The sequence below is a fragment of the Alligator mississippiensis genome, chromosome 13 (assembly GCF_030867095.1).
Source record: "Alligator mississippiensis isolate rAllMis1 chromosome 13, rAllMis1, whole genome shotgun sequence".
Taxonomy (NCBI): domain Eukaryota; kingdom Metazoa; phylum Chordata; order Crocodylia; family Alligatoridae; genus Alligator; species Alligator mississippiensis.
In genome coordinates, this window is record NC_081836.1 from 7718573 (window position 1) to 7738312 (window position 19740).

The 19740-nt window shown below is 49.6% G+C and overlaps 1 protein-coding gene across 1 annotated transcript in view; it reads right to left on the reverse strand.

Moving 5' to 3' along the window:
- TMEM88B (transmembrane protein 88B) overlaps nt 1–17203 on the reverse strand; it is a 33020-nt gene extending 15817 nt beyond the window's left edge. Inside the window, exon 1 of the mRNA XM_014610104.3 lies at nt 16155–17203. Within this exon, the coding sequence (XP_014465590.1) occupies nt 16155–16424 (270 nt within the window). The 5' untranslated portion in view covers nt 16425–17203. The remainder of the gene's footprint in view (nt 1–16154) is intronic.
- Between the last annotated feature and the right edge of the window lie 2537 nt (nt 17204–19740).

Below are 19740 nucleotides of genomic sequence, written 5' to 3' on the forward strand. Positions count from 1 at the left end.
TTTTCCACCCACAAGCCTTGTAGAAGCAGAAGCGGCAGCAATGGGAGCGTTCAGTGCTCACCTCGCTGATAAATAAGGGGCTATCAGTAAGCTATAGCCCCTTGGACAAGCTTTGGACTCCTTTTCTTAGGTGTCGATAAAGCAAAGTATCGAATACTTCCAAGACTCAGTTCCTCCAGGGACCCCTATCTTTCCACTGTGCTTCACAGGAAATAGAAGACTGAAGGAAATAGAGCTTGTTATCATGCAAGAATGCCACTACACAAGAAATTTCCCATTTGCAAAGGTTGTTTTCATTCCACATCGGCATAAAGCTGAGCCCTGATTTATTTTTATTTGTTTTTGTGGAAAACCACAAGAGGGAGAGACCCTGGCATAGCCAGGGCTTCAGTACTGAAGTAGACAGTCTCCTTAGGCTTTCCGGTACTTGGTTCTGGCTCGTGGCCATCTCTATGTAGGATGCTTTCTTCATATCTTCCTCCAAGAGCGCACGATGCATCCTGCACATATTCTGCTTTTGTTTCTGAGCGCTGGCCGCATAGAGCTTGGTGTCTCATTTTAAGCAGTGCTGAAGGAACAGATGTCGACTTTTATTGCTTCAGCAAGACTTCAGAGTCAACAGTTTATGACTCAGTCTGGGATTAATAACATAGAAGTTGAAATGCTAATATACTGGAGAGAGCCACGCGTCCCCATCTGTTGCTAGCTTGGGAGAAAATTCAGTTCGTGCAATATCTTGTTGAGAGTGATGCAGTGAGGCCGGGCCCATGTACTGAATATTTTTTCTCTTTCTGAGATTCAGAAGCACCCTAACTCCTCACCAACCCACCCTATGGTGCTTTTAGGCAGACGGTGTTGCAAGCCAGTGTCTGAGTACTATGAGTTACGGTCTATGGAGATGGGCAGCCATTTTGTGCTCGGTGCAGAGTGCTACAAAGGGGAGACGCCGCTGTGCTCTCTCCCAGCGTCTTTGCTTTGGTTCATTCTGGTTTGATTCTTAGCAAAGTTGGTGTCACTCATGTCCCCGCAGGTGGTGGCTTGTTTCCCTCTAGTGGTGGCTGGGCCATGTAGCAGTGGATGAGCCTTGCTTTAGCCTTGTTTAACACAGGTCTTTTAACTCTCGTTGTGGAGGCCCAATAAAAGAGAGGCTTCGGGTTTGCCCCTAGCTGCGGCTGATGCGGCCTGGGTGGGCACTACATTAATGTCACTGAAAGTGAAAGCACCTGCTTGCCATTCGCGAAAGGGAGAAACATGACATGCCCAAAGATGCCACCTCCCTGGCATTGCCATACTCCTTCCTTTTGCAAATGCCCTCTCCATTGCTGGAAGGCACCGACGACCGAGGCCAGGTCATCGCAACTTCTCGGTTTCCTGTGAGATGCTCCTGAGGATTTCATTTGCTCTGAAATGCACCCAGCCCACCTTTCTCACTGGGACGTTGGACTTCATTTGTTTTTTGTAATAACTACTCCGGCTGCCCAAGATTTCCCAAGCAGCGTGCAAGCTCATGCCAGCTTTTAGTTTCGATTCCTTTCAATTCTGCCCTTTAAAGCAGAGGGGACGAGAACGAAGGGGTCGTGTCCGTGGCTCCCACCCCCTTCAACCTCTAAGAATGGAGGAACCTTTGAGTGCAAAGCCATCTCATTAAAGCTCTCTCCTAATCCATCTCTGCACGGTGCCATCAGTCCCGTCGCTCTCACTCCAGACAGTGGGAGAGCCTTTCATAATGGCAAGTGCCTTGTTGTTTGCTCCCTGCATGGCTTCAGAAAGGGAAAGGACTGAGAGCATCTGAAGCCACTTCATGATTCTTTCAAGGCTTTCAGATCAACATTATGTGTGCTAATTGCTCCCCAGCTGGATCAAAAGCTGAAGCCACAATGTGAAAGCCCAGCAAGAGCAGCAATTCCTGGGGGCACTTCAGCTCCAGGGACTGGGAGGGTGGTTCAAAACAAACACATCAATCAGTAATGGCACTCAGCCTTTTCCAAAGGGTTCGGGGCCAATCTCCCATGGATGTAAGCTCCCATCGCTTCAGAGAAACCAAGGGAGTGATGCTGCTTTACATCAGCTGGGGACCTAGATTCATGGCTTAGATCAGTCTCTCCCTTTCCTGCCGTCCCAGGCTCTATTAAGGAGCCCCCCAGCTCTCTCCATTACCTCTTCTCTTCCTCCGTTGGACAACACCCCCCTCCTGCCCGTCACTCAGGACTGCAACCTGAGCATCATTTGGTCTTGACCCCCTTGCTAGGTCCTCACATCCAGGCTGTGTCTAAGCCTCACAGACTCATTCTGCATCTCAAAGTCATGGCCTGCCCTATCCATTGACACAGCTAAGCTCTCCTTTGGGCTCTCATCACCAGTTGGGGTCGGACTTGATGATCCATTTAGGTCCCTTCTGACCCTAGAAACTATGAAACCTCTCAGTGCATCACCCTGCTCTCTGCCCTGGCAAATGCAACCTTGCCGTGCTGGTCCCCATCCATCCAAAATGTGGCTGCAACTATCATGTCCCTGGTACATTGCTCTGTCCACATCACCCTGTTCTTGCACTCCTCCACCAGCTCTCCCTTTCCCCTTCGCATTACACAGAAGATGCTTCTCTTTACATCCTTGGTCTTTCCTGGTTGACCAGCTCCTGCCCACAGTGAAGAAGTCGAGTCCCATCTCTGATCAGCCCATCATGTCAGCCACCACCTCTTGCACGACTTCTTCCAGGCGGCTGAGAAGAAGCTTCCCATAAACTAATCCATTATCCTTCAGATGCCTCCTTGAACCTCTGCTTTGCCATGGTGTTAGTGCTGAGATCGCTGTCTACTCTCGCTGACCGATGCTGTCCCATGTGCCCCCCATCTGTTTCTGCCTGTTGTCTCTTGCCTTTTATTTAGCCTGCCAGCTCTTTGGGCAGGGGTCATCTCCTGGCTTCATGGAGCCTATTTAGCCAGGATGACTTGAGGTGGGGTGCAGTGCTGGAGACAGCATCTCAGCTTTCATACGCTCTTAGGCTCAGCCTGTGGCTGCGGCAGTGACACCCGGCTCTGAGTCGGCCGCTCTCACCTTGATTCTAGGTTTGCATTGTTTTCCTCCCCGGCTGTCTGGTCCTTGCTTCTTTCTAGTCTTCTTTTGGCAAGCTGGCTCCTAAAATAGTCTTGTTACTGGCATCAGGAGCAGTACATCCCCTTCTGGGAAGGCATGGTAGATGGAAATGGTATGTTGTGAAACTTTCAGCCCAAAGAGCCAAACATCTCTTTAGGTTCCAACCTGGACCTCAGATAGTTTCTGTTCAAAGGAGCCTTCCCCAGTGGCCCTCACCCCAGAGAAACAGCTGGGGAACTAAAATGCTCTTACTGGCACTACAGGCACATCCAGCCAGGGATTTTACTGTAAGTGCAATACTGCAGCCAGGGGTGTGATACTGTCCAGGGCTGCAATTTGCTCACGGAGTAGTTGAATGCTTCACAACAAGGCAAGCTACCCACGGCAGGGGATGTTCCTCAGTCTTGTTTTGCCGCTGATCTGCCAGAAACCGATCCATGCCTCTGACCCCAGGTCTTTTTAGAGAAGCCTCCAAGCTTGAAGCTGTAAATTCAGAGCCATCTTCAATACGGACAACACCAAGTCTCAACTCTGCACTTCGACTCTGAAATCAGAATCTGAACCTTCCCAGGGCTCTAGATATGGACTTTAGACACAGCCCATCTATGGCTGGACCAACGGAGTGGCCCAAACACCCAGCAGACAGATGGCTTTACCTTCCTGTCTGAGCTCTCAGACACTGCTTGTTGTAAATGAGTATAACTAGCTCACTGTGCATCCATTTACCCATCATACGTATAAGTCTGATCTTGACAGGATGCCTGTCCTAATGCTCTTCTGCGCAAAATTGTCCAATTGAACACCTGGTACAAAGTGCTGATTTAAGTGTGGCTTTTTACTCTACCTTTCCTAGACAGCCGTCTGCGCTAAGCAAGTGCCATTTCATTACTTCTACTTTTGGTCCTGAATTACCATTCAGTCCATTAAAAAAAGATCCCTTGTTTACATTCCCGTGGACAGAATAAGAGACTCTAGAGGACTCTTCCTGACACAGGTCCACAAGTTATACAGCTCTATCTTCTCCGGTGAGGAAATAAATGTGAGCACATAGATTAGCACTGAATAAAAAGGCATCAAACACTTCTTTCAAAGGCTCTGCTCTCTCCCTATAAAGACTTTACAGCTGTGGGTAAAGCGTGAATAGAAATTTCAGGAAGGCCACTGACAACTTGCTTGATTTTAACTGCTTTTAAGATTTACAAGTCCTTACATTAGGAAGCAAAGCTAGGAACAAAACAGATGGCAGGAACAAATTTCCACAAGAAGCCACCGAGATGGAGAAACTGTTTTATGCAGATAATTTGGAAAAGGAGAAGCAGAAGTCTTGTAATGAATTCATCGTGTTCTGCTTTTATTACATCCAGCTGAGGCAGCAATAGAGGAAGGTGCTTGTATCTCATTATTTCAAACCCTTGTGGCCTTGCCTCAGATGCTGGAGTGGCTCCTATTCCAATCAGCACTAACTGGCAGCTATTAATGTGCAGCTCACCAGCAAATTCTTCACTCCATGACTTTCTCTTTTCATTGTGTGCCCTCCTTTACCCCTAAGGGCAAAGATCCTGAACTCCTCGTCTCTCTCAATCCATGTGACTTCCACGGAAAGCACCACCGCAGTGATCTTGCCTCCCCTAAGGAAGATCAGATCCAGCCACGTGCCAGTGGCCCCTGCACTGATGGAACCATGTCATGGACACGTAGATGCTCCAAGGAGCATGAGTCTCCGAAGCAGGTGCTTACCCAATTTGTCCCTACCGCTGGTCCTGTCCTGATACATCACCCGCCACATGCAGACATCCACGCTGCATCTGGATGCTCACATTTGGCCTCTGATTTTCACTTCATGAGGCCATGACATAGCAAGGTAGGTCCTGTTTTCTTGGGTTCTTTTATCTGGTTCACATGCAAATAACTTAAGAGACTGCAGCATTCAGTAAATACCCTTAATTCATATTATTCATTTAAATACCCTTTCCTTACTGGTGAAGATGAGATGAATTAAGCCAGTGAACTTCTCTGTGTGGTCTATCCTGGAAGAGAGTGTTCTCCATCCCTAAAAAAAAAATTGGGACACTCAGCCTATCAACCTCTCTCAACTTGGAGCAGATTCACAAGGAAAGTCTTTAAACCTCCCAAGAAGCCTTAGAAACAATCCCCTAATCTCTGCAAGTTGCTGCTAAGAGCTGCTTTAAAGTCACTGCCATCTGTCCTGGCTCTCATCCCTGGCCTACAACTACTGGAGATCGGTTAGAAATGCTTTAAAGGAGCGCTGTCACGGTGCATTATGGAAGAAGGACCTCATTTGCAGGTTGATGCTGACAACACCTCACACAAACTGGGCCTGATGCTCCATTACTCTGTACCTACTGCAGTCACTTCCATCAGCACTAAGCGGTGGGGGGCAAAACCCCCTTATTCTGACTTGGAAGCACTTTGCAGCCATGATACATCACTTTACACAGGTGCTGATGTGTGCATAAGGTGCCAGGCATTAGAGAACAAGGCCACAGTATTAATGCTTGGAATACAACTGGATCAATTAAAAAGAGCCACGAATGGCATGAAAAACGGTACCACTGCAAAACCGCAGTGCTACAAAAAAAAAGACCTGGGATTACATCAGACCAGAAGCTGAAGATGAGTGAGAAGTGTACTATTGTTGCAAAAAAGAAACACCCTGTTGGTATCCTGAGCTGTATTAACAGGAACTGTGTATATCAGTTATGAAAGGTGATTTATCCACTGTATTCAGCATTCATGAGGGCTCAACTGTAGGTTGGGCACCACCGCTCAAGGAAGACGTGGGAAAACATGAGATTCCAGAAGAAAGCAACGAAAATGCACAGAGGTCTAGAAAATGTGACATGGGAGGAAAGGTTGGAAGAACTGCTCCTGCTTTGAGCAGGTGGTTGGACTAGAAGGCTTCCTGAGGTCCCCTCTGGCCCCACATTTCAGCGATTCTCTACTTCAGCATAAGAAATCACATATTATTCATTTATCTACCCTTCCAGAGAGAAAAGGCAGGCCTCCTGGGCTCTACTCTTGCTTCTACCATTGACTCACCATGTGGCCTTGAGCATTTCACATCACCCCCTATTCTCCACTCCACCCTTCTGCAAGCAACAGAGATGATGAGACCTGTGCACAGAGGATGCCAACTGCATTGACCCAGCACTGATCTCATGCCAGTGAGTAACTCTCCGGAAGGAAGTGAAGTGACACCAGTATAAAACATGTGCTGGATGAGACTCAAGCCCAGGGTTTGTCAAACTCTTTGAGACCGCTGTGGGAAAGGCGCCCAGAACCTGCAAGTATCATTCCACGCAGCCGACACCGCAGATCTATCCCCACCTCACCCATAACCACTGTGGTCCTAGAAGAAAAATGAAGCCCTGATTTCTCACTGTGCTGGGGGCCATTCTGATCAAATGGCTCATTTCCCTCAGCCACCTTGAGCTCAAAACCCAAGGCCGTAATGGACCTTAGCACAAAACAGCAGGAGATGCATTGTGCTGTGAAAAGGCGCAGTATTATTCAGGTTCGTGGGGGGCCAATGTTTGTAATCTGGGTGACATGTTCTTGGTTGGGTGCTTCAACCTTTCTCCAAAAAGAATAACCCAGGAGTGGGACAGGTCTTCCAAGCCAGTGGCTCCAAGCTGAGCTAGCTGGGTGAAAATCCATCCCAAGGCACCTCTGGCTGAGCAGCCGATATTAGTGACCTGGATTAAGAATTTCAGCCTGATACTCTTGCCTGGTGATAACAACAATGTCAGACTCTTACTGAGCTCAGGGGAAATCAGTACCAGGGCTGCAGGCGGTGGATGGATGGATAGTCATTTGAGCACTGTGACACAGGGAGCTCTTTGCCTTCAGGAGCTGGGCTGACACTTCATCTTCAAGCATCAGTGGGACTAAAAAAAAAAAAAAAGTCTAAATTGCCTCCTTGGGATTGGAGTCATTCAAAGAAAAAGGAAGATGGGCACAATTCAATCTATTGGGTCTTGTCAATGGCCGTTCCTCTGCCTCTCCCTTCTGGGGCAGGGTTCAAGAAGGGCCCAGCTGGGACTTCTCATGTGGATGGCGTCCAGAGTGGCCAGCACTTGAACCATGTCTTGAGGCCTGATGAAGTGACCCAAGCAGGATCAGAAGCGCTTTGTTGAAATGCAGATTGCTACCCCACAACTCCTCAAGAGGATAAGAACAACTGTAAAGAAAAGGAGGGAGGTGTAGGCTGGAGCCGGCTGTCAGGAAAGCTTTCCTCACCAGTAATCCCCAGCTACAGCTCTGCCAGATATAGCCCAAAGTATTCTCCCGGCCAAACAAATAGGTGCTAAAAGCCCATCCATTTATAAATCGAGGAAGAGCCAGATGCTTTCAGCCTGTGCTCATAGATGGCTGGGAGATGAAGCCTTCACGCATGCAGTAGCTGAACGAGAAAAGAGCCTTTTCCACATGATTTCCGTGGACAAACTATAAAAGGGGTTTGATGCTGGAGAGCAGCAAGGCAAGGCCCACGGGGTGACTGGGCAGCACGGCATCAGGTAGGAGGCAGGGCAAGTCTAGTGAGAGCCATCAGTCAGCATGCAGGTCAGCAGTGGGACCTGCCATGGAGTGAGAGGTATGCAATGGGCCTTGCAGGCAGGGTCCTGAGCACAGGAGCACTGCCCTGGGATCCCAAATGAAGCACCGAGGAACTCATCTGAGGAGATAACCATGCTCCTGACAGGGCCAGTCTTGTCCCCATGCCACCTGTCCCCACAGAGAACCAGGGTCTGGAAGGGGAATTTGCTCCATCAGTGCTGCTGAGTGCAGGGCTCCTGCTGCCCACCACCCGGGGCATGTGATGGGCCATTCCTTTGAAGAGGAAGCTCTTTCTGAACCACATCCTGAGGTCCCAGGGCAGGGTGGGATCTGAAGCATCCTACTTCAGTGACCAGGAGCTCTTCAAGCTCTTGCAGAGCTGAAGAAAAAAGGCTGGCCAAGGTGCCTGAGAATTGCACTTCAAGCCCTCGCTGGAATTCCCAGGGTATTCAGTGACTTCCCGACTCAGCTGGGCTCCACAGGCACCAGGTCAGGCAGAAGTGAACAAGGGGAAGATAAAAAGGTGCAGATTTGATGCTAGAAAAAGATGAATGTTCAGGGAGGGAGGGAGTTTTTAATCCAAGGGGAACCCATCAACCCATCTCTGGCTGTGCGACTAAGGCTAGGAACCGATGTTGCATTTGCCCCTGGATAAGTTGTGCCTGCGTTTGTCCCGACACAAATATATCCTGGGATTGGCAAATACACACATCACCCTTCTAACTGGGGTTTAGTGAGTGACTGAATGCAGTGCTGCTTTTCTGCCATTGATTCAGCGATGCAATCCCAGGATAACTATACAGACATACGTTGCAATATCCCAGGATAAACTGGTACTACCTCCTATCTGGGAAACTGTTATGATTTATCCTGGGCCAACAGACATGGACGTCTGTATGGTTGCACTTCATCCCAGGATAACATGGCTTATCCCAGGATAAATGCAATGTCTGTCTGCAGCCTGAGACTCTATCACTTTTCACAAGTCCCCCACGGACATTTTTGAGAAGTGGAGAAGAATAACTTCCACAGCTCTGCAGGGAACTCAGTGCTTGGAGTAACTCAGCCCTGTGTTTACAAGACAAACATGCATTGCACCAAGGAAAACATAAAGCATACGGTCCCAATGACTGCTCTGCAGAGCCTGGCTGACAAAGCCGGCATGATTTGTTCTTCTTGTTATTAGCCAGTGATACCCTTGGATGCCCAATTTAGCAATTTACCTAGTCTGAACAGCAGAAGGAAAACAACCACAGCAATCCCAGGCAGGGAGTTGTGAGAAATCAATTCATAATTAATGTCTCTGGTGGCTGCTGTGTTTCCAGAAGCTGAAAAGCTGGCGGGGACTAAGCAGCCACGCTAAAGCTGGACTGGGGCACCCCTGATAGACGGCAAGGCTTCATTCAGAAGCTCCTGCTGTGGTTCATGGGGAGAATCACAGCATCAGGTCCTACCGAGGTGGGGTGAGAGGATGCAGCCCGGCCCCTGGTAAGGGAGTGAGGCAGTTTTTGCACAAGAGCAAGCAAAACTGAGATGGGTCCCTGCAAGCAGCAAGAGACCTGAGGCATGATTGTCAGCCTGCTCAGGAGACAAGAGTCTCACTGGAGTCCATGGGCATGACTTCTGCCTGCGGGATGGAGTGATCTTTCAGGAGAGCAGAGGAGCCCACGGAGAGGATGAAAGCGGGGCAGCACAATGGCACTAGCAGGTGGCTGGTACCCAGAGTGGATCATTAGTTGGGTGCACATTAGCAGCACCATTTATCCGCCTCCTCCCAAACAGCCATTCCCATGACAAAAGCCTCCTTGTCTGTCAGCTGGTGGAATCAGTGGAAGCTTCCCATAATAATGGAAGCTGGGGGTGACGTCAAAAACATTCAGGGCTATAAACTCAGCAGAACGAACCTGCCCAGCGTAGCGCATCAGCTACGGAAAGGACAATATCATCTCCAAATCATCCCTGGCTCCAGGGAGGTGCCAGGCAGGGGGCCAGCTGTGTTCAGTCCACGCCAACAACATGTTCACTGCATAATACATCATATTGGTTTTATTGGAAAGGACCAGCTTGTTCCTGGAGCGAGAAATAACTGCTTGCCATCAGCAATGCATCTCAGCATGCTGGTGTGGCTCTGGGTTCAGAGAGCCCCAAATGTACGAGTTAAGACTCAGCGAGAAGAATTCACAGCTGTAAGTATGCGTGGATCCATGCCATCGATCCCTGTGCTGCACTCCCAGAGTGCTGCCAATGTGTACGCCGGGGCCCGGGTAAAACCTGAGCTGGATGCTCAAAGGCTGGACTTCAGCTGTCTCAACACCCAGGTCCAGAGGGGATCTTCTCTAGCCACTAAGGGCAGCATGTGGTCAGGGTTATTTACTGTGTTACTGATCCAAGAGCACGTGGGGCCTCCAGCAGAAATCAGGGCCCTCCCTGTGGGCTTGGTGTTGTACACACATAGAAACAGACAGTCCTTGCCCCTCACCCCCTCCCAAAAAGCTCCCCAAGTAGGCCAAGATGGGAGAAAGAGAGTAAACAGGAGATCTTTGCTGCACAGGTAGCCAGCTGTGGCATGGGCAGATTAAGTAACTTGACCAGGGTCACACAGGAACTCTGTGGCAGAGCAGGGATGTGACAGCATCACTTGAGCCTCATCCCAGAGCCGTCATCACAGTCAGACCCATGCCAGTGAGGTCCTCAGCACTTCCACACACCCCCTCATCATCCAGGATAGCTAAACGCATGATATGATCCTTAGCTGACCTCACAGCAGGCCTGCTAGGCGAGGCAGTAGGAAAAATAAAGCAGAGAGAAAATAAGTGACTTGGTCAATGCCATACCTTATCAGAGCTGAGCAAAGAACCCAGGAGTCTCAACTCTCAGCTCACTGGGCTCCCATCACAGGGAGGCATTTCATACCATAATATACTACAACCTGTCCCTAAGATTTTGTCTAGTCTCAGAAAGAAGCCGTTGATTGGTTAAACATAACTTTGCACCAAGTATGGACACAGGCTGACCCCTTTTACACCCTGGGAGCTGGGCAGGGTCACTCAGTTCAAGATAGATGCTTGAGCTCAGTGGTGGGGGGCGATCCCTGCCCAACAATAATGCTGATTTTTAATGCCAGGAAGAGTTTATCCTTTCAGTAATAGATTCTCAACCGACCTGTGGCTGTGCATTTACCAAAATGAGGCCTGTTGTGCCAGTGCTCTCATTAATAGCAGGGTCTGTCTGTCACACACAGCCAGTCAGGGGGCTATGGCCTTTGTTTTTTGGGACACAGGGTTGAGCTTACTTTAGGGGAGCTCTGCAGGGGGGAGAGGAAATCGGAAAGAACAAAGCTAGTGCCTCGGGTTGGGGGAACACATCTCCTAGCACCCCTCTACATTGCGTGTCTTAGAGCAGGGGGAACAGGGAGAATATTCATTGCAGAAGCACACGAGATGCAGGCAGGTGAGTTTTCTCTTATTAGCACTGCTGTATCGAAATTGAAAAAATGGAAATGACACGAGAGAACTGGAAAAGATACGGAGAACTGACATGGAACTCACTGCTGACTTATCTCCACAAGCAGCGCTTAAAATTGAGCATCAGTAAATCAGTATCGTCACTCTTCTACCTGGACAATCATCGAGCCAAGAGCACACTGAATATCAGAGCAGGCAACCACATCCTTTCCCGTGAGCATGCCCCAAGCTACCTTGAAGTCATATTAAACCGTTCCCTCACTTATTAACATCACATTCAGCAGTAAAGTCTCAGTACTGGTAGCTGCCTTAAGAGGCTTAGCCAGTATGACATGGGGTGCCAACTTCAAAGTGCTCAGAACCGCTGCACTCGCAAGGGTATATGCCCCAGCAGAATACTGTGTTCCTGTACGGTCCAGAAGTTGCCATACTAAAAAGCTCGACACTACTTAACAGTTCACTGAGACTCATAACAGGCTGCACAACTTACATACACAGATGCACTCCTTGTACGCTCAGGCATTAGACCAAGTGATGTAAGCAGACAGACCCCCAAGGTCTGGAACGGGCTCCCAAAGGAGGTGGTGCTCTCCCCTACCCTGGGGGTCTTCAAGAGGAGGTTAGATAGGTATCTAGCTGGGGTCATCTGAACCCAGCACTCTTTCCTGCCTATGCAGGGGGTCGGACTCGATGATCTATTGAGGTCCCTTCCGACCCTAGCATCTATGAATCATTACTGGCAATAGAAGCAAGAGACGACGAACATCACCTGCTCGATCAACTGTTATCTGAAGACTAAGAGGTTTAAAAGTTGTAAACCATTTGTACATGAAGGCCACAAGCTCTTGGAAGAGACTGGGGAGGCTGAACCGAACCTATGGGCAGTAACAGAGTGGGCCAGCCACCAGGAAAGGTCAGATCTATTCCTACAGCATTTTATACCAACACCAAACAAGTGCCCCATTGGGCATGGCCTTGACAGAAAAGTATGGGTCAAGCTGAACAGACTTAAGATCTGGATATGGATGCATCAAAACGACACTTACAAGATGAACATTTCGGACAGCCCCTCTTGTGAATGCAAACAGCACAGCGCTTAATTGAAAGCTGCAATCTCTACAAATGCCCAGACCGGGCAGATGGAAGCCGCTCATCGAGCGATAACACCGGACAGTAGCTTCTAGATTTGGAAGTTGATCTGTGACGCCATATGAAAGAGAGAGCATCGGTGTAAGTCAAGAGCATCTCTGTTGTTTCCAAAGGCACTGCGCTAGAGGACATGGGAGGAGAATCAGGCACGAGCTCATTAGTCCTGGAGCACCAGGCCCTCAACTCACTGCCAGATTTTCATTCTGCTCTGGAAGGCACAAGTTTAATTTGTTCCAGGTGACTTCATTGCATGTTGTGACTGCCTGGATCTGACCAGCTCAGGCTCCCTCCAGCTCTTATCTACAGCTAGCAGACGTCCAGAATCATGCCAGGCACTTTCTGCTGGTGGCAGAGGATCAGTGACCAGGAAAACACCAAACCTTGTGATCCTAAAGGGAAATGTGCCAGATCCTTGGTCAGTAAAAATCTGCAGAGCCCAGATGAAGTCAAGAGAGCTGAAATGCTTCATACCAGCTGAAGATCTCAGTCCTTCTCATCCAGGCATGTTCTGTTGGAAACTAGACCAAGGGATGTAGTGGGTCAGTGCAGATAAGCAGTTTAATTTATTAAAAAAGGGAGAATTTTCTGTGTGATGAACTGAACACAAACCAGGCTAAGAGCCAAAGAGCTCCTATCACTGTCCTGATCTGCTGGGCAGGGAGATAAACCATAACCATCCCTGAAACTGCCAGTGCTTAAAAACCCAGTCCTGGGGGAAAACTTAGAGTGGAGTCAGTGGACATTTTGCCTGAGTAAGAAATGCAGGATTAAGGATCAGCTGCAACATTAAGAGACAGGAGGACAGCAATGACCAATCACGCCCCTACATCTTCGCATCACCCCAAGGCAAACTCAGGAAGTGTCTTGAGAGAAGTGAACCCATAAGTTTTCCTTGAAATGCTATAAAATCAGAGTGAGTGAAACTAGCCCTCATGAAAATACAATCCAAGAAGGTGACCAAGGCACACCTGGCCAGCAGTGCCTCTGGAAAGCCAGTCCTGAGCGTATCCAGGTCTGCGGATGGGGAGGGGATGATAGGGCTTTTATTGCATTTGATTATTATTAATTATCATTAAGCAAAGTGAGAGAAAATGATGCTCTCAAGAAGAGGGACTTAATGGAAAGGAAAGGAACAAAACACATTAAGGCGGGTGCAGGACAGCATCAAATCATGGAGGAGGGTGAGGCAGCTGCTGCAGCTGTCTCCATAATGGAGAGGCTGCCCAGGAGCTCCAGAGAAATATTGTGACATTAAAATGCAAACTGCAGTAAGTGTAGCTGCACTGAATTTTCCGTCAACCCAGGCAGTGTATTTACGTGATCTGTGTCAAAGCTGCCATTAATTAAAACAGCAATAAGAAACTACGCCTGGCAGAGCTTCAGTTTCCCCGGCATAGCTGAAAGACTTAAAACCAATCCAAATCCTTTCTGCCAGTACTCACAGGGTTAAGCCCATCCTTTGGGTCTCAAAAGTACAAGTCTAAGATGGATGAGGATAACAAAGGGCCCAACCATGGAGATCTTCCTTTCTCCACAAGCAGGCAAAATCCCTATGGACTTAAACAGAAATTTTGCCTGAGCACAGGGTGAGTCGAACCCCATTGAAAAGCTTCCTGTTTGGACCCTTAGAGAAATCAGCAGTGACAAAATATGTATTTCATCCATACCTGCCTAGATACTGCTGACCCATATAAAACACAAGGCGGGTGGAAAGCTGACCCAGATTCTCTACCCACCGGATAAGACACAACTTAAAGGTAGATTCAGTAGCTAGGGCCAGACTCCTGATCTGAAGCCAGACTTCCTCTCCTCCAAGTTTGAAATCCAGGGTCCAAACATATTTAACAAAGAGCGCATCAGGGAAGCATGTTTCACTCTTTGTTTCCTCGGGGGATTTAGCACCATATTCTAATTTTAGGTGACCACTGATGTACTGTACTGATATAAGTGGGGTGGGGAAAGGATTCAAGTAGAAAATACCCCGGGGAGAGCACCAAACTGATGGAGGCACACATGGGTCTCCCTCACCATTAGATCTCCAAAGACTGAGACCCATGGGAGCTGTGCAGGGTCCAGCTCACAGCTGCATGTGCTGAGCCCTGGTGTTGGGTACACAGGGGCTAGAGTCTCCCAGGTTTACTTGGGGGATTGAATGGGAAGCCCAGAGAACCTCCCCACTGAGGCTCGGAGATCCCCGCCGTGCCCTGCGTGCTCCCAGGGTGGAAGGCTTGGGGTGCTCAGGAGAAGGGGAAGCTCGGGCTGAGCAGGATGGAGAAGGCATGTGGGGAGTGAGTTGCCTGCCAGTGTCTCTGTGGGGTGAAGAAAGCCTAGCCCAGCCTCATTATTGCTACCCAAGAACAGTTGACGTGTGCGAGCATCTCAACCCCCAACCCCACAGCACCGAGACGGTTTGCTCAGCCCCAGGGAAAGTTAGTTTGCTCAGCCCCCGGGAGCTCTCCCCAGGCTCTGGGGCTACCCCATGTCTTCCCTCTGAATACATCAGAAGAGGATCTTTAATTTCCTCCTTCTCAAGGTGCATCCTTTTCTGGATGCACCTCCTCCAGAAAACAACCCTCATCTCCTCTTGCACCTGCTGCTTTAACCCTTGCACTGAGGCTACTCTGGCCTGCCAGATAAATGAACAGACAAGAAACCTATAAGGACACGACTGTAGCAGCCAAAATTTAAAAGAGCAGCCATGACCTCTGTGAAAGGTGCATAGCAGCAAGAGGAAATCAGCACCGAAGGAAGCCAAGACTGTCCGTGGTGGATAAATAGCATCCACCATGCAGGCCGCAGGGCCTGAAACTTCAACCCCAGTACAATCATGGGTACAATGCTGCTGCTTGGACCTGAGATTGCTTCACACCAGCATGAACAGCTGCACGAGGCATCTACACAGTGCTTGGAAATCCTTAAATGAAAGGAAGCCTAGCCCCTCTTTCAGAGTGGACACATTGGCCCAGCAAATGGTAGTCACACCGCATTCAACCCGCGGAGAGAATTTCCCCACGTCCTCTATGGAGCGCAAGGCAAGCTGGATGCCTGGATCCAGATCCTGTATCACTTACCCATTACCTAGTCCATCTGTACAGGGAGTGCTGTACAATCCCTAGGAAGGGAGAGGGTTAAAGGCAAGCTTGCTTTATCACCACTCACATATTGAGGCAATGAAATCGCAAGCCAGGGAAGCTAGATCTAACCTTGCTGCAGAAAGAAGGGGAGCCAGCCCCCACTGCTACCACAGCACCGCAGATTGTTTCCCCCATCTCCCCTCCAGCACCAGGCCCAGACTGGCTCTGCTAAACACTGCAAAAGTTTCAGGGTTCTTTCTTTTTCAGGGATACACGTGCCATCTCTTTGCCTTGAATGACCTCCAAGGCAGAGCACTCCGTGATGCTCTGTGGCTGAGGACTGGCGAGCCGACAAAGTTGGGATCAAGTTGTTTTTCCCTTCACGGGTTCCTCCCAACAAGTCTTGCTCCCAACAGCAAATCATCAGCTCCAAAGCAAAAGCAAATATTTCCAGTCCTTTGCAGTCCCATTCGCTTCCGTGGGTTTTGGATTGGGCCATCTTGGAGAACGGGTCAGTAAGGTCAGTTTGTATGTGTGTGTGTGTGTGCGTGTGTGTGTGTGTGTATTATTTCTCTGCCCATTTCCCCTCGCCCACAAACCCGCCCTACTTCAGACACACTCAAGGGCACACACACACCTATTGAAAGTCAAGCCAAAGCTGAGAGACATCAGCTTTGTTTGTAATGCTGCTGTCCTCCCCTGCCCTCCTCTCTTCAGGAATGAGATCCAGGCCCCCTGGAAGAGACCCCTGCCCTGGGTGCAGGCTCCGGGACTGTGCAGAGCAGGGCTCACTTACCCGGGTGTGGCACTGGAAGCCAAAGTACACCACCACGATGGTCGGCAGCAGCACGACGGTGAAGATGGTGACCATCAGGAGCAAGTTCAGGAGAAAGACCAGAGAGTTCATGGTGACGACCATCAGGGTCCAAGCCCAGCAGCAGCAGGCGCTACGGGGCTCCATGGGAAGCAGCTGGTCATCCATGTCGTAAGGCGGGAGACCCGGGATCATCCGGGACGTGTCAGACAGATTGTCCACTTCAAAGTCCTCGATCTCCTGGTCAGACATTCTCCAAGGGGGTTGCTGTCTCCGTCCTGCTCTCTCTGCTGTGGCCACAGACCCGGGATGGGGGTCCCTGGGGCGTCTTCCTCAGCCAGGCGCCAGCAGAGAACACTTAACCAGCCAGCATCAGGGGTGCTATGTGGGCCACCTGGCTAGCATATTAGGAGAGATGCACCTGCTGGAAGTTTGGTCCTGCCCTGACCCTGGGCTATTGCTTGGCTTTCAAATTGATGGAGTTTCTCTGTTTTCTCTTCCTTACAGGAATAGGATCCCAAAGAGCTCCCTGCAGCTTCTGTCCTAGCCTTGCCGTGCTGCACAGCTCCCGAGAACTCCCCGTTTTAGCATCCTCCCACAGCTCTCAGCACTGGTGTCTGCAAAGACTCTCAGGTTCAGGCACTTTCAGAGCTTGTTCCTGGACTTGGCATCATCTGCTTGTGCTGGCAGCCTCCCGGCCCCCAGTCCTTCTTCCTGCCCAACTTTCTTCAAACCAAAGGCACCAGCTAAAACAAGCCCGAGCTTTCCCCCTTGCTTGTCCGGCTGAACACTTGCCCCCACTGTTCAGCGTAAGCAAAGAGACAAAAGCTGCCGGGAGCAGCGTGTGTGGTTTCAGTGCAGGCGAGCGCCTGCATTCACAGGCGCTCAGACAGGAGTGGTGTCTTCCTCTCCGAGCTGCCTCTCTGCTTTTTGCAACACTGCACTGTTTACAGTGTTGACTCTCCAACAGCTTCATCAAATTCTCGTCCTCTGCTAACCAATCCTTTGCCTCCACTCCTCCACTCAAGCCACATCGCTTGCAGTACCTGGGTACCACATGCTGACCATATTCCCAGGTCAAGAGGGGTTTGCTTTTAATGTACATTGTTCTGTCTTCAACTCACCTACCCCAGAAACAGCCCTCTAGGTGAAAGGCAAGGATAATGGATGCTAATCAACCTTTTATTCAAGGATCCTTTGCAAACAAGAACTCTTTTCTAAGAAATACTAGTCATGGGGGAGGAAGGGGGGTTTGTTCCACTACCTTGATCAAATCCGTGAAACAAAGAGCAGGTTACAGATCACTTAACTCTCATGGTGATATTTCATACTTGTACACAGCACTTTGCATTCATGAATTCACCCATGCTTGTTGTTTCCCGGGAGCGAGAAAACAGCTACTTTCCCCATTTCATACATGGGGAATGAATGCAAAGGTAATGAGCTTAATACAGGGAGGGAAACTGAGGCAGACAACCTGCCCAAGGTGCATAACTAGCTAATGGCAGAGTAGAGAATAGAACTCATGAGTCCTGGCTTTCATTTCAATATTCATTCCTACAAACTAGATTTGTTACCAGAGAAACACGATTTTGGTGATGCTAAAACAAGGTCATCTTTATGATACAAACAAGAGCTGGTCAGGAACTATTTTTCCCTGCCCATAAAAAAATTCACTGAAAATTGTCAAATTTGCAGGGGACACAATCGGGGGATGTTTCCACAGGAAGAAATTATTTTTTTTGTCCATCCTGGCTAAAAGCCCTTTGTCGGGGGGAAAAGAAAACAACCAAATGTTTGCCCAGATCCAATATACACATATTGTACCAATGACTCACTTCTTCTCTATGGCTCAGGTGCTGTGGTTAGGAGCACTATTTAAACGCATGGGTTATATAGAGGAGATGGACGTCTCCAAAGGGTTCTCTGGACAGACATGAGAGCTTTCCCACTCAGCTGGAAGCCTTGGGAATTGTTACAGCAGAGGGATGAGGATACTGGACAGTGCAAAAGTGAACAGAAAATAGCTCAGTGTTAGATTTGCACCGAGGAAAAACAAAAGAGGGGCTGCTGTGCTTTTGGGGGGCTTGGAGGACAGTCACATCTCGCACAGCTTAACGGCATCCTTGCAGCCTGATTTCCGAGCAGCGCGGGGATCCATGCAACACCTTCCCGGGCATCAAATCCATCCACGTCTGAGCAGCTCTAAGTAAACAGGCAAAGAGAGATTTCATAACAACCAGTCCCCCCGCACTGGCGCTGCTTCTCTCTCATTATACAGCCGTTCATTTGGACGCTACATGTCTGAAGTGATTCCTGCAGGAGAAAGCAGCTTTGTTCCTCAAAGGTTCTTTTCAAAATGCTCCATTGTCCAGAGCAGGGCCAGCACGGGCTAGCCGGGCATGCCGCGTTCCCCGCACTTCGGTCACGCTCTCTCCGGAGGAGGAGAGCTTCTGCCAAGTGGGTCTGAGCTGTTTCTATGCACCCAGCCTGCTGCTGGGAGTGCCAGGGATCTGGGGCACAAATGCCCACCAGCTAAATTATGGTGGCTGTCCCCTGCAGACGGCAATGCTGCTACAGAGAGGGATTTCAAAGGACTGAGCAACACCAATAACAAGGTGGTGGGGGGAGAGGACTATCCCAGTTATGCAGTTAGGGAACAGAGGCAGCAAGAGATTAATGACTTCCAGAGTGCAGATCTGAGCCCAGGTCCCAGTCCAGTGCCTTCCCCACAAGCCCAAACTTCTCTGCCTTCCTGATTCACAATGACAGGCTCAAACATTGAGGCCCTGGCATCACACCCTCAGCTCTGTACAACTGGGAAAGGCTCTTGGTCTCTCAGGCAAAGCTCAGACCCTTTTCACAGCACCTCTTGGTTGGAGCTTTCGGCATTGCTGCAGCGAGGTGGGTCCTCTTGGCTCCTACGCGCTTTGGCACATGGGTTGCTCAGAAGAGGATGGTTTTGGTCACAGTTCATTGCGCTTGCCGCTGCAGACACCGAAAAGGCTAGTGGCAACATGGCCTGCTATTAATGCAACTCTTGGCTGCCAATTAGACTGTACAATGCACGCAGGTTTCATCCATTTGCAAATGTTCAGTCGCACAACCCATTTGGTACACGTAGCGCTTCCCCTGTGGTGGAACGGACGTGATAGCTATGTCCGCTGCGGCGGCTGGGGGAGTATATTTTGGAAGTCAGGTCTATAGCCTGGGGGTGACCATCTGGGTGTGCACCATATGGAATCTGCTATTCTAACGGAAGCCAATCTTTTGGGCTGGCATGCTGTAAATTAAGCCCCATACGCTCCCTGCCTTTCTGATTCCCTGGTCCTGCCTGATCTGCCCAAGCTGCTGCTCTACTTTTTGCTCTTTGCCCTGCCTTCCCAGTGCTGCCTGCTCTCCCTCCAGTCTACTGCATGTCACATCCAGAGGCTGACACAAGCTGGACACTCCTGAGCTACTGCTTTTTCACTCCCCATTTGCTAATGGGGCTGCTGTGAGCTGCAGCCTGCACATGATCACTAGAAGAGCTCTGTGAAATCAGCTCATCGGTAGTTGGTAGAGAAGG